Genomic DNA, 13081 nt, shown 5'->3' with positions numbered 1-13081 from the left:
TGTTACAGGGACTGCAAAGATTTCTGTCTGCCAATCGGGAAACAATTGTGATGAACGCTTTTGAGAAATGCAAACAGATCTGCGATGATATGAACATTGCAAGTAGAGAACAGCGTCCCAAAAAGAAAACCAAGTTTTTCGATGAAGTTGCAGAAGATGAAAGTGTAGCCATAAATGAAGAACAAAAAATTAGGAAGAGCTTATTTTGTGCATTGGATTCAATTTTGTCACAAATAGATGATTGATTCAAGCTAATGAAAGAAGTTTTGGAGGATTTTTCCATAATTATTCCAAGCAATATGGCAGTTATGTCAGAAGAAACATTTAGAAAGGGAGTCTTTGTTCTGGCTTTATTATACCCCGAGGATATCAACGGAAGTGAGTTACTTCATGAACTGTTGTTCTTTAACCTTTTGAGTCCCAAGGCCATTTTTACATGTAACCCCCTTGGTCCCGAGCAGATTTTGAGCAAAATGCAGAGTTTCAATTAAATGAGTGTAGCTCAGAGGCTAATTGCCCTAGAGAGATGAGTGATATATCGTTGTACGCGGAATGAATCAGAGATTCAGACTATATGAAATTTATGCAAATTCGACTTATATGGGGTGGGGGGAGGGGCTAACTCTCAAAATTCCAAAATTTCGGGGGAAAAAATGGGGTTCCCCCTCCTCCCCAAGTAAAAAGTACATGACAATGTCGATATGCACATGGAAATGATCGCTGACATGTAAGGAACACAAAAATATTTGCATTATTATCATATGACCAATGTAGCGTGAGTTGTACACCCAAAAGGAATGGTCAGCACGTCACTGATTCAAGCTTCAAAATGCAGCGGTACCTTGAAATGACTTTAGCTCAGAGACTATTTGCTTGCCCTGGAGATATGAACGATATACCGTTGTACCCAGAATGAATCACAGATTCAGACGATATATAATTTATGCACATTCGGCATACATATGGAGGGGGAAAGGGGGAATCCCCTAAAAATACTTTTTTTTAAAAAAAAATGGGGTTTCTCCCCCACCGAAAAAAAAAGTATATGAAAAGTTCAAAATGCACATAAAAATTATCGCTGGCATGTAAGAAACAGAAAAATATTTTCATCATTGTCATATGACCAATGTAACGCGAGTTGTACCCCTGAAACGAAAGGCTTGTACGCCACTGTCTCAAACTTCGGAATTGAGCGAAATGTAGAGTTACATTGAAATGACTATAGCTCAGAAACTAAATGCCCTAGAGATATGGAAGATATACCGTTGTACGCAGAATGAATCACAGATTCAGACGATATATAATTTATGCACATTTGGCGTACATATGGAGGGGGAAAGGGGGGAAATACCCTGAAAAATACTTTTTTTTAAAAAGGGGGGTTCTCCCAGCCCCCCGAAAAAAAGGATGTCAAAATGCACAAAATGCAAAATTTATGCAAATTCGGCGTATATATGGAGGGGGAAGGGAGGAAACCCCCCAAAAACATGTAGATGACAGAAAAGTCCTTGGAAGTCTGTCTCTTCACTCAAAAAATATCCGCACAAAACGACACACCTACGCACAACTTTCATGGACAAAAAGCTAGAACCTAGTGAAAAATGAGCGCCGATTCTTGCAGCTGCTTGAAATTCTATTTTTAGACAATGCAGGGTAACCTGTGTTGCAACCTGTGGAACACTTGTGATCAAAAACAAAGGTTTCCTTCAGCATGCCTCGAAATTCCATTCTCACAACGCAGATTCAACAACCAGTCTTCCCCTTCCCCCCACCCCACCCCCTGCTTGCGCCTGCACGGAAAACTTTCATTTTGATATCGGATACTGATAAACAAGCTTCCTTCGAATGCAGTTACCAGGCGGGAGTGAAAAGCATTGCTTTAGAACAACAAAGCCGGTCTTCCTTTGTCGGCAAAAAATTTCCCTTGGAAAGAGATGCAAAAGAGAAGTCCCTTTTCCCGTCTTTTCCCCTCCATTGTCATGAAGAAAAAAAAAAGGTGCAAGAAACATTTCTGTTAAATACATGTGTTAGGAAGAATATTTTTTAAAAAAATCGAAATTCTAGGCAAAAATAGAAAAGTTGTAACGTAAAAACTACGACCTTGACACAGCGTCTCGATCGAGACGCTTGGGACCCAAAAGGTTAAACGTCATGCGCAAGCATTTTTTAAAGACTTTCACTTGGAATGCTTGTCAGAATTATCACCACTTGCTGCTCTCTCATTCATTCATAAAATATCATGTATTGAGTTGTACCCAAATTTTGTCACTGCATTGAAACTATTTTTAACTCTACCTGTGTCTGTTGCATCTTGTGAAAGGAGTTTTAGTAAGCTAAAGCTTATAAAGTATTATTTGTGTTCTTCCTTGAGTCAAGAAAAGCTGACTAACCTGGCTATTTTGTCTGTTGAGAAGTACAGAGTTCAATCACTTGTGTTTCATGATGTTATTAATGACTTTGCTGCTCAAAAGGCAAGAAGAGTGAAACTGTTGCTAGTATGTTCGCACAAGAGAATAGTCAAGTAATCATGTACTGATTGTAGTTTTTGTTTTCAAATAATCATGTACTGATTGGAGTTTTTGTTTGTATTGTTGTTGATTTCAGCTCATCAGTATAACATTTTGCAGTGTAAATAGGTTTTACTTTATAAACATTACATTAATACTGAATGATTTTAGCTAGTTTGTACAATTACTTTGCAGGGTATTTGAAAGGGTTTCATGTATTTTAAAAAACATTACATTAATGATCTTTCTTAGAGATTCTTCTGCTACCTAAGAAATATATATGCTATTCATATGGTATGATATATTTTCTTTTTTGCATGGATTAGTTTCATTTCTAGGATTTTTTATCATCGCACACCGAGAGGTCAATAATGATCCTTGATTCAGAAGAATACATGTATACATACAAACAACTCTGTAGTTGTAATTACTATAATTACATACAATTGCTACAATTATTAGCATAAATGAAACGCCAATTTGAATGAACGGCATTAAGTAAGGCACAACAACAAATGATTCTAACCCTCCCTTAAAAAAACAATGGTAGAAGTTCAACAAGGCGAGTGTAGGGGGGGGGGGGGGTGCCGAAATTTATTCTCGCCCCGAGCACAGAAATCTCTAGCTACGGCTCTGGTAATACGTAAGGTTGAAATAGAGAAAACATCTGTTTGTACCCTTGAATTTTTGGACAGTTTGCCTTGAAAACGGGGAATTATACTTGAATTTTTTCATGGTCCTAGAGTAATCAGCCTGTTATCTCACATATAATTACTTTGATTCTATTTTGTTTGATTGAACATTTTTATTCAAGTTAGTCATCTATATTCCTCTAAATGTCACCACAGTACATACTTGAGACAGACTAGTGGGAAATTTTAATTGATACTGATAAGGTACTGATATAAAATTTATGAAAACTGATACTTGATATTCTGCTCATCCAGTATTAAATGAAACACATTTTGTGAGAATCCTGACTTGTTCATTCACACCCTTCACTAATGTATGTATCAAGGTGAACGCAATGAGTTTTGCTTTAGGAAAAGAACTGCATATGTAGAAACTTACTTTACAAAACCATGGTACACAAATTCGATCTTTATACTACTAGAGCAGAGACAATACCACTGCCAGTATTCTTACACATTCCCACTGATACCTATACTTGAAAATTATAATTAAAAGTAGTTCATAATATTTACAAATTTTAATATGTAACTTTTCCATTGGAACTATATCATAGCAATTTGCAGAAGTTTTGCTTTAAAACTTTCATAGTTTCACAGAAGATATTCATTTAATCGTAAAATCCATTCTCCTCATAATGTTGTTATAAAATAATGGAAATCAGGGACGTCGGAACTGAGGGGAAGGAGCAACATGCCCCCCAACATCATTAACCAAGGGGAGAGATAGTATTTTTGCCCCCCCCCCCCCCACCAGTCCTGTGCTAAAAACGAGACTCTATTTTCTCCAACTTAAGTTTCGTTTTGGAAAAATATTTTGCACTATCTAAATAAACATAGACTCAAGTTTTCGGTACCAGAAAGTAGTACGTGGTACAAAGATTCACGTGCAGATTAGAATTGCAGCCACATTTTCGCAAATCAAGTGCAACGTGGAATAATCCCCTTAGGAATTCGCCGCTTTGGTTTCCAGTTTTTATTTGTATCTACCAGGTGATGTACGTACAGGTGCGGTCAGTGTCAAACAATAAACTAAACAAACCCTCATGGGAAGGGAGGGGGGAAGAACAGTTTAATTTTAAATCTCTTTCTTTCCGTCCACAACCACATTGCACGGATGCAAGGGTTCCGAACCAGAGGGGCAGATGGAGATTGAACCTTCTAGGTAAAAAGTTGAAGGTGGAAAAATTTGAGACGAATGCGAGACGATACGGTGGTCTAATCGGTAGGGCCTCTGAATGCCACGTGGAGAAGACAGGGTTCGATTCCCGGGGTGGGTGATCCAAGGTCGGACTTTTTCCAGCCTCGACTCTGCATAACACGGTTCCAGGTCTCACAGACCCTAAAATTAATAGGTACCTGGGGGCAACCCTGGGGACAGGGAGGGATGCGGCCAGAGCGATGTGCTGATCAATAACCTTCAAAATGGCCGAGATCGAGAATTTGTGAGGCCCTACCCCACACATCCCCTAAATGTGCCTTCATGGCATATTGTTATATGCAAGGGTAAAGAAACTTTAAAAAAATAAATCACACGTGAACATAAGAAAAGCTGCGGTAGCTCAGTCATTAGGGCATCTAACTACCATGCGAGAGACCCGAATTCGATCCCGGCGGGAAAGAACCAGGAATTTTTCCACCTGTTCAAGCAGATCCGGCGCCCACCCAGTGTCGTACAAAGTGGGTATCTGGAAGATACTCCGGGGGTTAAAGTGGCCAGGGGCATGGTGCTGATCACATCACCACCACCTTCGGCCATGATCAAGAAGGTGTGGGGCCCTAACTCCACACCCCCTGTATGCCTTCATGGCATGGTGCAAAGCACAGGATAAAACCTTACCTTTTCACTTTACGTGAACATAAGAATAAATGGTGCTATCTCTCTCTGAGGTCTAAAAACTGAACTATCGACCCTGAACATGACGTTTTAAACCACAAAATAAATTTTAATAAATCTAAATGGCCAAGAAACAAAAGTTCCTCCCTTGGCTGTTCCACCTCTACCCACAACACAAGTGCTTTCAGTATTGCTTGATGTGAAGAAACCACAGAGGTGGGGCAAGATTGTATTTGGGATTTCCCTCCCCCCCCCCCTACCTTCGTCATGCCCTGAAAATGAGACTATATCCATTTCAACTTATCTTGGTTTTGAAGAATATTTGGAAAAACATTTTCACTAGATATGTGAACGTGCCTTTCCGTTAACAGCAAGAAGGCTAACAGCAAGAAGTACGTGACATAAAAATCCTAAAAGCAGATAAGAATCACAGTCAGGTCTCTGCAAATCAACTATCTTAGTAGGAAGTCGCTGCTTCTGTTTCCAATTTTGCTTTGAAGTCTGACAGGTTTTGTACCTGCAAGTGCGCTCGAATATAAGGATACACTGGGGGAGGAGGGCAGAGGACAGCTTAACGTTAAATCTTCCGGTGCACTTTCCATACACAAGCTTTCTGTATGGGCCCCTTGCTGTTAAATAGGTCATCGACCATGAGAAAAGGTGCACATTGTAAGTTCTTGGAAATTCAAGTCTAGGTTAATCTCCCCTTCCCTTTCCAAATTTAGACTTGGTCAGATGACACAGTTATTGTTCAGAGTAGAATAACTGCAGAAGGTGTGTTTGAGTGCAGTGATGAGTTTGAATTTCCTTCCGTGCCAAGCGATATAACTGTGCATGTGTACCTGTAAATCATTTGCAGAAAGTACACCGACTACAAGGTCGCCTGATATAGAATCAAAAGACTGGTAAGTTTCACTGCTCTCCTTATGTTTTCTTTACTAATTTACAGAAGAAGATACATTATAGACAGACAAGCATGGTCTCGATGTACCATCAGTTCGCTGCTCTTTTGAGTTTTAACGCTGAAAGCTTTGGAGTGTATGAACCACCTACTTTAGATTGCCTGGTTAATTTATTTATCGCTACTTGTTTGTACTATTATAATTATAATGTTATATTGACATATTGTAATGTTGACCCAGAGTGGAGAGGATGATAGGATGAAGGCAGTGGTGTATGCTGGGTTCAAAACCTAGGCTATCTCTTCATACCGTGATGTTCGAATGCAAGGCTCTTTTCCGTTCAATTTCTTGGATTTTGAAGTGATGCAGGTGCGGATCCGGGGGGGGGGGGGGGGGGGAGCGATAGGGGTGATTGCTTCTCCAAACTACCAGGCTTTTGGATATATTATGCCTAATATTTTTGAAGACTCAAATATGCTGTCTTTTATCACCAAGCTAGATAATATTTTTTAAAGTTTGATTTAAGTCAGCTTTGTGTTCAAGGCACGCTAATCGGAACTGCACTTAAGAGTGTCGGAATGTGCAATATGCATTAAAGGGGGGGGGATCAAATCAGAAACCCTTGAGAGAATAGGTTTTTGTTTTATTTGTTGATTCAGTTTATTCCTCATATCTAATCGACCAGTTTACGGTGGCAATAGCAGGAATTATGATAACATACACTAATGACCATCTACTAGGGATCCCATGTTCGAATCCTGACCTGGGCATGAGTGTTCTTTGAGAGGGTTCCGTCATCAATTTCATCATATCATCACTCCTGCTCATCTTCGTGATTAGCCAAAAGTGACAGAAAAGCGAAGAAAATAAACCAAATTAATCAAACTATCTACTGGCTCCCTCCCTATCTTTGCATGCAAAACTATACTATAATCTCTGGATCAATTGATTGCTGTTTAGAGTATGATATATTGTTCATATAAAACAGTTCAAGTGTAAGTTGGAAATGATTCTTGGTGAGGTGAGGCATACTACTGAAATTCGCCCCTCCCAACTGTAATTTCTGGATCCGCCAGTGAAGTAATGTGGCATTGTAATTTAAAAGACGTATCTTACAAGTATAATAAAAATGTCACTGTTTCATTACTATAGAAACAGTAAGAAAGGATTTCAAGTATTTCATGGTTATTTATAAAATATAGAGGCCCATGTTGGGAAATATTTATGTAGGCCTACGTGCGAGAATAAAATACATAATAAACTTCTTACCTTGAATATTTCATTTGAACAGGAACTCTATTCATATCTTGCCAACGTCTGTGGTAAAATGGTTATTAGTACAGCATACTAATACGCCATGGGTCCCAGGTTCAAATCCAGGCCTGGGAATGGCTATTCTTTGTGAATGTTCCTTCTTCAATTGCCTCATATCGTTAGTCATTCTCGTCGCGTGAGTAGCTAAAGTGGCAGAAAAGCGACGCTAAATAACAAAAGTGGCAGAAAAGCGACGCTAAATAACAAAACGAAATCAAATCCATTCTGCTCTTCTTTGGGATGCCAGGTCTGCATATCTTCACGATTTCAAGCTTATCCTCATACAAAAGCAGAGTAAATTGTTTCGTCAATACTTCGTTAATTATGTCACTCTTGTTGATTCACTACACTACACAGCACAGATCATTCAAAACGTATAGGCCTATGTCACTCACTCAATACACTAAATAAAATCTGCCCAGTAAGGCAAAAGTACGTAATTTTCTTCAACTTCCTTCAACGTGGTCAGGCTCTATCCCCCCAGTCATAAATAAATCAACCGAGGGGTTTGTCACCATTGTAAAGCATGGTTGGTTGAAGGTCAGCGCTCTCGCTGTTGGCCCAGAGGGGAAAAAAATCCCTGTTACTTTGTAGCTTTTCCCATTCCTGTAATTGTAGTTCCATTTAAAAATTTCCCTCTTCTGAGAATAATCCCATGCTAGTTAGCGAATTGGCATCGCTGTAAGGTTTTACCTCCATTATAAAATGAAGACTTCCCTGTCCACGCTTGGGTTTGTAAGCCACTACAAATACATCACAGATCTCCTCGAGGTGCTGGTTGGGAAGAATTTAACTGATGAAGCCTGGTGGTAGCTTTAAAAGAGAGGAGCCCATCTCCATGTACTTTTGTTTTCCCTGACGGTCATTACTTGAAAGAGAAACATCAGTCACATTTGCTAGTCGATTATTTTCTGTATTTGGTCTGGGCTTCACAGATAGCGTAGAATATACGTGCCTGGAGGAAGAATAGAAACAAGGAATCTGAAACTGTACCATCAGAGCATTCATCTCGGTTCATTGTGAAATTTTAAGATAATCTATTTGTTTGTCAGAAATGTACATTCAATGGTGTCCCTGGAAGGATAATCACAGGCTCGTGGCGGGAGAGGGAAAGGGGGTTGAGTTCATGTTGTTATGGCTGTAATTTTTTTAGAAGCAAAAATGTTTTATGTATTAAAATATGAAAAATATAGCACCTACAAAATAAAATATACCATATTACCTCAATCTCATCGACTGCCTTCGCCATTAGCCAAAAATGGCAGAACAGTGAAGTAAAATAAACTAAATCTCTCTCATTAAATTATTTATTTTTAACTTTTTCATTCATGTAATTCTTTTTTAGTATGCGACGTTTTGGTTAATATACTACGATTTATAAAATGATAAAATTTCTAAATGAGAGCATGAGCAAATTTCTTTGCAACACAATGATAAGAAAGTTTCAGAAACATGAATTTTCTCCATACGTTTGCATACGTTTGTGCCCCATTATAAGAGTAGTGCATTTTCAGTTATGTTAAAATCATTAAAGGTATGCCTCAATAATCATGCCTCACTGCATGATAAGATCGAGTACCATGCAGGGATGGAAATTTGCAGTAAATATTGTAAGACATAATATTTCAGTTTTCTTGTATTAAGCGCCATTTAATGGAATTTTAAGTAATAAAATAATCCGTAATAGAGGCCTCTGGACCTCCTCTTATCTCTAATGAAGCTTCGCCACTGTGGATATATTTAAATGTAATAAATATATAATATATATAAATATTACAATAAAAATATAAGAAAATATTACATCAGGGTGTAACATATTCCTCACATGGAGATGATGAAATAATGTTATATGAACATGGGTCCGGAAATGCGTCATTGACACGTTAGAGTGCATTTTCAAAAACGCTGAACACTGTGTATGAGGCGAAAGCGGTGTAGTGTTGAATGTCGAAAAAGCTGTCACATACATACCCCACATCTGAACTGGCATGAAACATGGTGTAAGACATTGGCGTTGACCCCAGGTGAAATTGGGGGGGGGGGGGGGGTCAAGAAACACATCGTAGTCAGAACATGCTTTATTGACACGTTACAGTTTGTTTGCTACTACATCACACAACACCCCATACCAGAACATGCAGTCCGCATGTAATGTAGTAGACATTCGGATGAACCTCCCGGATGAACGTATGGTGGAGGGGAAGGTACAACGTGTGAGTTCGGCAGTTTACCACAAGTGGCGTTCCGTGTGCACAGGAAGACTTGTTGTGTGTTCATCACGGACGTGGGTGCAGGTACAGTCAAATGTGCAGGTATTCAAATGCAGAATTAGCCGATGCCCATTTCATGTATGGGTTATAAGGCAGGAATAGTAGTCGCGCTCAGCATTTGTACCACGAGAGATATCCAGAACAACAGTGCCCAGACAGGAGAATGTTTCAGGCAATACATCGTCATCTGAGGTAACAAGGAACATTCACGCCTGCCACACGTGACAGGAGGAGGCCGAGATGGAAGAGAACACCACAACCGGAGGAGGCGATTCTGCATGACGTTGAAGGCGAACTGAGTGTCAGCACAAGACAATTAGCAGCCAGACATAATGTGGACCACATGACTATCTGGAGAGTGTTGTGTGACAACCCGTTGCACCCGTACCGTTTACAACGCATGCAGGCACTGTCAGCAGCTGATTTCCCCACTTCTGTGAATGGTTTCGCCAGCAATGTGCAAACCCTGACTTTAGTGCAACTACGCAATTTTTTTGTGTGGGCTGGCATTGTGGGTGATTGCTTGGTGAAGCCCTATGGGCTCTTCCCCCCACCCAGGTTTAACAGACGGACATACAAAGCATTCTTACGGGACACCTTACCTGTGTGAATATTTGTCGGTTTCTGCATCGACATTTCCGTGGTAGGTGGATCGGTAGAGGTGGACCCATTACGTGGCCTCCACCCCCTCCAGACCTCAACCCACTAGACTTTTATTTGTGGGGACATTTAAAGGCTCTTGTGTATGCAACATCGGTGCATGATGCTGCGAGTCTTCATGTCTGTATTATGGATGGATGCGATACAATACGGAATTCTCCAGAGATTCACGAGCGCATCTGGGAGTGTATGCAACGGCGGGTTGCTGCATGTCTCTGTGCACATGGCGGACATTTTGAGCATTTCTTGTGAACCTGTTTGTCTGTTACCTACAGGTCTGGTGTGCAGTGTTCTGCTATGGGGTGTTGTGCGATGTAGTAGCATACGAACTGTAACATGTCAATAAAGCATTTCCTGACTATGATGTGTTTCTCAAACCCCCACCCATTTCACCCAGGGTCAACGCCAATGTCTTCCACCATGTTTCCCACCAGTTCAGATGTGGGGTATGTGGCATCTGACAGCTTTTTCGACATTCCACACTACACCGCTTTCACCTCATACACAGTGTGCAGCATTTTGGAAAATGAGCTCTAACACGTCAATGACGCATTTCCGGACCCATGTTCATATAACATTATTTCATCGTCTCCATGTGAGGAATATGTCCCCCAAGTATTGACATATATTTATGGGAAGAGAACCTAAAAACCGGTTGGTGGATTTGAAAACCTGCCCCCCCCCCCCCTTTCCCCATTTCGAAATAAGTTCCGACGTCCCTGATGGAAATTACACATCTTGCATAATTTACTGGATATTTAGGGTACAGAAAAGTATCACATGGTATTTTTGCAGACTGTGACACATGGGCAGTGGCGGACGCTGAAGGGGGGCTGCAGGACTGCAGCCCTCCCAAACAAATTATATTTTGTTGTCATTAGTGCAAAAATTAAATATTTATACTTCCTCTATCTTACTGCGTCCCATTGCGCTGTGTAGAGCTTTCAAATTCACTTGGCGTGCAATAAGTGGCAAACTGGTAAACTCGTATGAAGCTGCTTCTCCCTCGGGGACTGCTAGACCCTTGTAATGCTAAAAAGCAGGCTGCATTTAATGCAGTCCAACATAGGGTGGCGCTGCCCAGTGGTAGAAGTCGAAACCTCTCACACTATGATGGCAGACACTGCGCATAAACATGCGATTACCGAAACACACAGTGGCCGGCCATGTAACGCATCCGTTTCGCTTGTCAGTAAGTGCGTGATTGTTTAATTTTTCGTATCGATTCAAAGAGTTATTTGTTTTCTGGTAGTAAGTTATATAATCTGGTGTTCTGAATGGTAGATCGTACAAGTAAAAATGAATAATAATTCAATGAAAGACTGCCGCATGGAGTTCATCTTCAATTAGTTAAGGTTTTTTTTTATTATTATGTAGCCCTAACAATAAGTAGCATGAGCCGCCACTGCACACGAGACTCCAGAAAAGTGTTACATGACATTTTTGCAGTCCAGTGTCACATGAAATTTTTGCAGACTGTGACACATGGGATTCTAGAAAAGTGTCACATGACATTTTTGCAGACTGTGACACATGGGACTCAAGAAAAGTGTCACATGATATTTTTGCAGCTGTAATACATGGAACTCCAGTGTCACATGATATTTTTGCTGACTATGACACATGGGACTCCAGAAAATTGTCACATGACATTTTTGCAGACTGTGACACATGGAACTCCAAAAAAGTGTCACATGACATTTTTGCAGACTGTGACACATGGAACTCCAGAAAAGCGTCAACCCATATTGGTGATTAAATTGGAACTGATACTTTCCAGTATCGGGTCAACCCTATTATAGACATAACATAACAGGAGGGATAATTATGCACTCAATTAGAAATTATTTATAGAACTATCAGATAAGTAAAATTATCAGCATTTCTACCAATAATCCTGAACCTAGATAAACCCCTTTGATCCTTGAGCTTCCTCCTACGTGCACTTTTAAACTTTATAGACTGAATGCTCAATACTTCCATGTATTTCAGACCTGCCTTTGTTTCGCCATACACATCGTGGCTGTACAGCACTTCAGAAATCCCTGTTCACATAGCCGAGACCAGCAATGGTGGTTTAGTGTCTGTAGATGCAGGAGGCTGCATAAGACTTTGGGAAACTGCAACAGCAACACTACAGCAGTCTTTTGAAGAGTGGCAAAGAATGATAGATTCAAGTATGTTGTATTTGAATAGCATGCATATATTTTCAATTGCAACGTAGTTGTATAAAAAGTGTTCTTGAATTTCAGAAGTTCATATTTATGTTTGTCAGATATTGATAATCTGCTAGTACAGAAGTATCTAGTAACTCAAAAACTTTGAACAATGAGAGGAAGTGTCACAACAAGGCCTTAACAAGCAAAACGTTACATTGCAGCCAAATACCTTGCTTGTCCTAATTTTTTTGTTAAAATATCAATACAATAACTAACTATCATGGCCTACTTCTCCATGCATTAAAACTAAGAATTGATTATTGTGCGCACAGTCAGTATTATTTGTTTGATTTCAGCTACAAGAGACCTCCAGGTGACCATCGAACAACCTAGTGGAAAAGATGTATCCGAACCAAAATTTGGAAAGATTGATGAAACCGGAGCTCCTCATGTTGGTGGCAATACATGGGCTGGAGGAACAGGGGGAAGGGATACAGCTGGGCTTGGAGGCAAAGGTGGACCATTCCGACTAGATGGAGGACATACCGTATACCAGGTAAGAACAGAACAGTGAAATAATATTTTCTGTATTAAAAAGAAAAGGAGGGCTCTGTAACTTTTTTCATGTTATGCTTATGAGTGAGGCGGACAACAGCCAGCTGTTCTGCAAATTCCAGCCCTCCCCAGTGCCTGCTTTCTGCTTGACTCGGCTATTTTCAAGAAGCAGAGCTTTTATTTGCGGG

The 13081-nt window shown here is 40.1% G+C and overlaps 1 protein-coding gene across 1 annotated transcript in view; it reads left to right on the top strand.

Annotated features, from left to right (window-relative positions):
• The window catches only part of LOC145982803 (von Willebrand factor A domain-containing protein 8-like), a 172799-nt gene that overhangs the window by 106478 nt on the left and 53240 nt on the right, over positions 1 to 13081 (top strand). Inside the window, exons 22-23 of the mRNA XM_083116170.1 lie at positions 12172 to 12356; positions 12695 to 12894. Of these exons, the coding sequence (XP_082972296.1) occupies positions 12172 to 12356; positions 12695 to 12894 (385 nt within the window). The remainder of the gene's footprint in view (positions 1 to 12171; positions 12357 to 12694; positions 12895 to 13081) is intronic.

This window comes from Lepisma saccharinum, unplaced genomic scaffold (assembly GCF_977018435.1).
Source record: "Lepisma saccharinum unplaced genomic scaffold, izLepSacc3.1 HAP1_SCAFFOLD_427, whole genome shotgun sequence".
Classification (NCBI taxonomy): Eukaryota; Metazoa; Arthropoda; class Insecta; order Zygentoma; family Lepismatidae; genus Lepisma; species Lepisma saccharinum.
The sequence above is the reverse complement of the archived record's forward strand: the minus strand, read 5'-3'. Positions and strand labels throughout refer to the sequence as shown.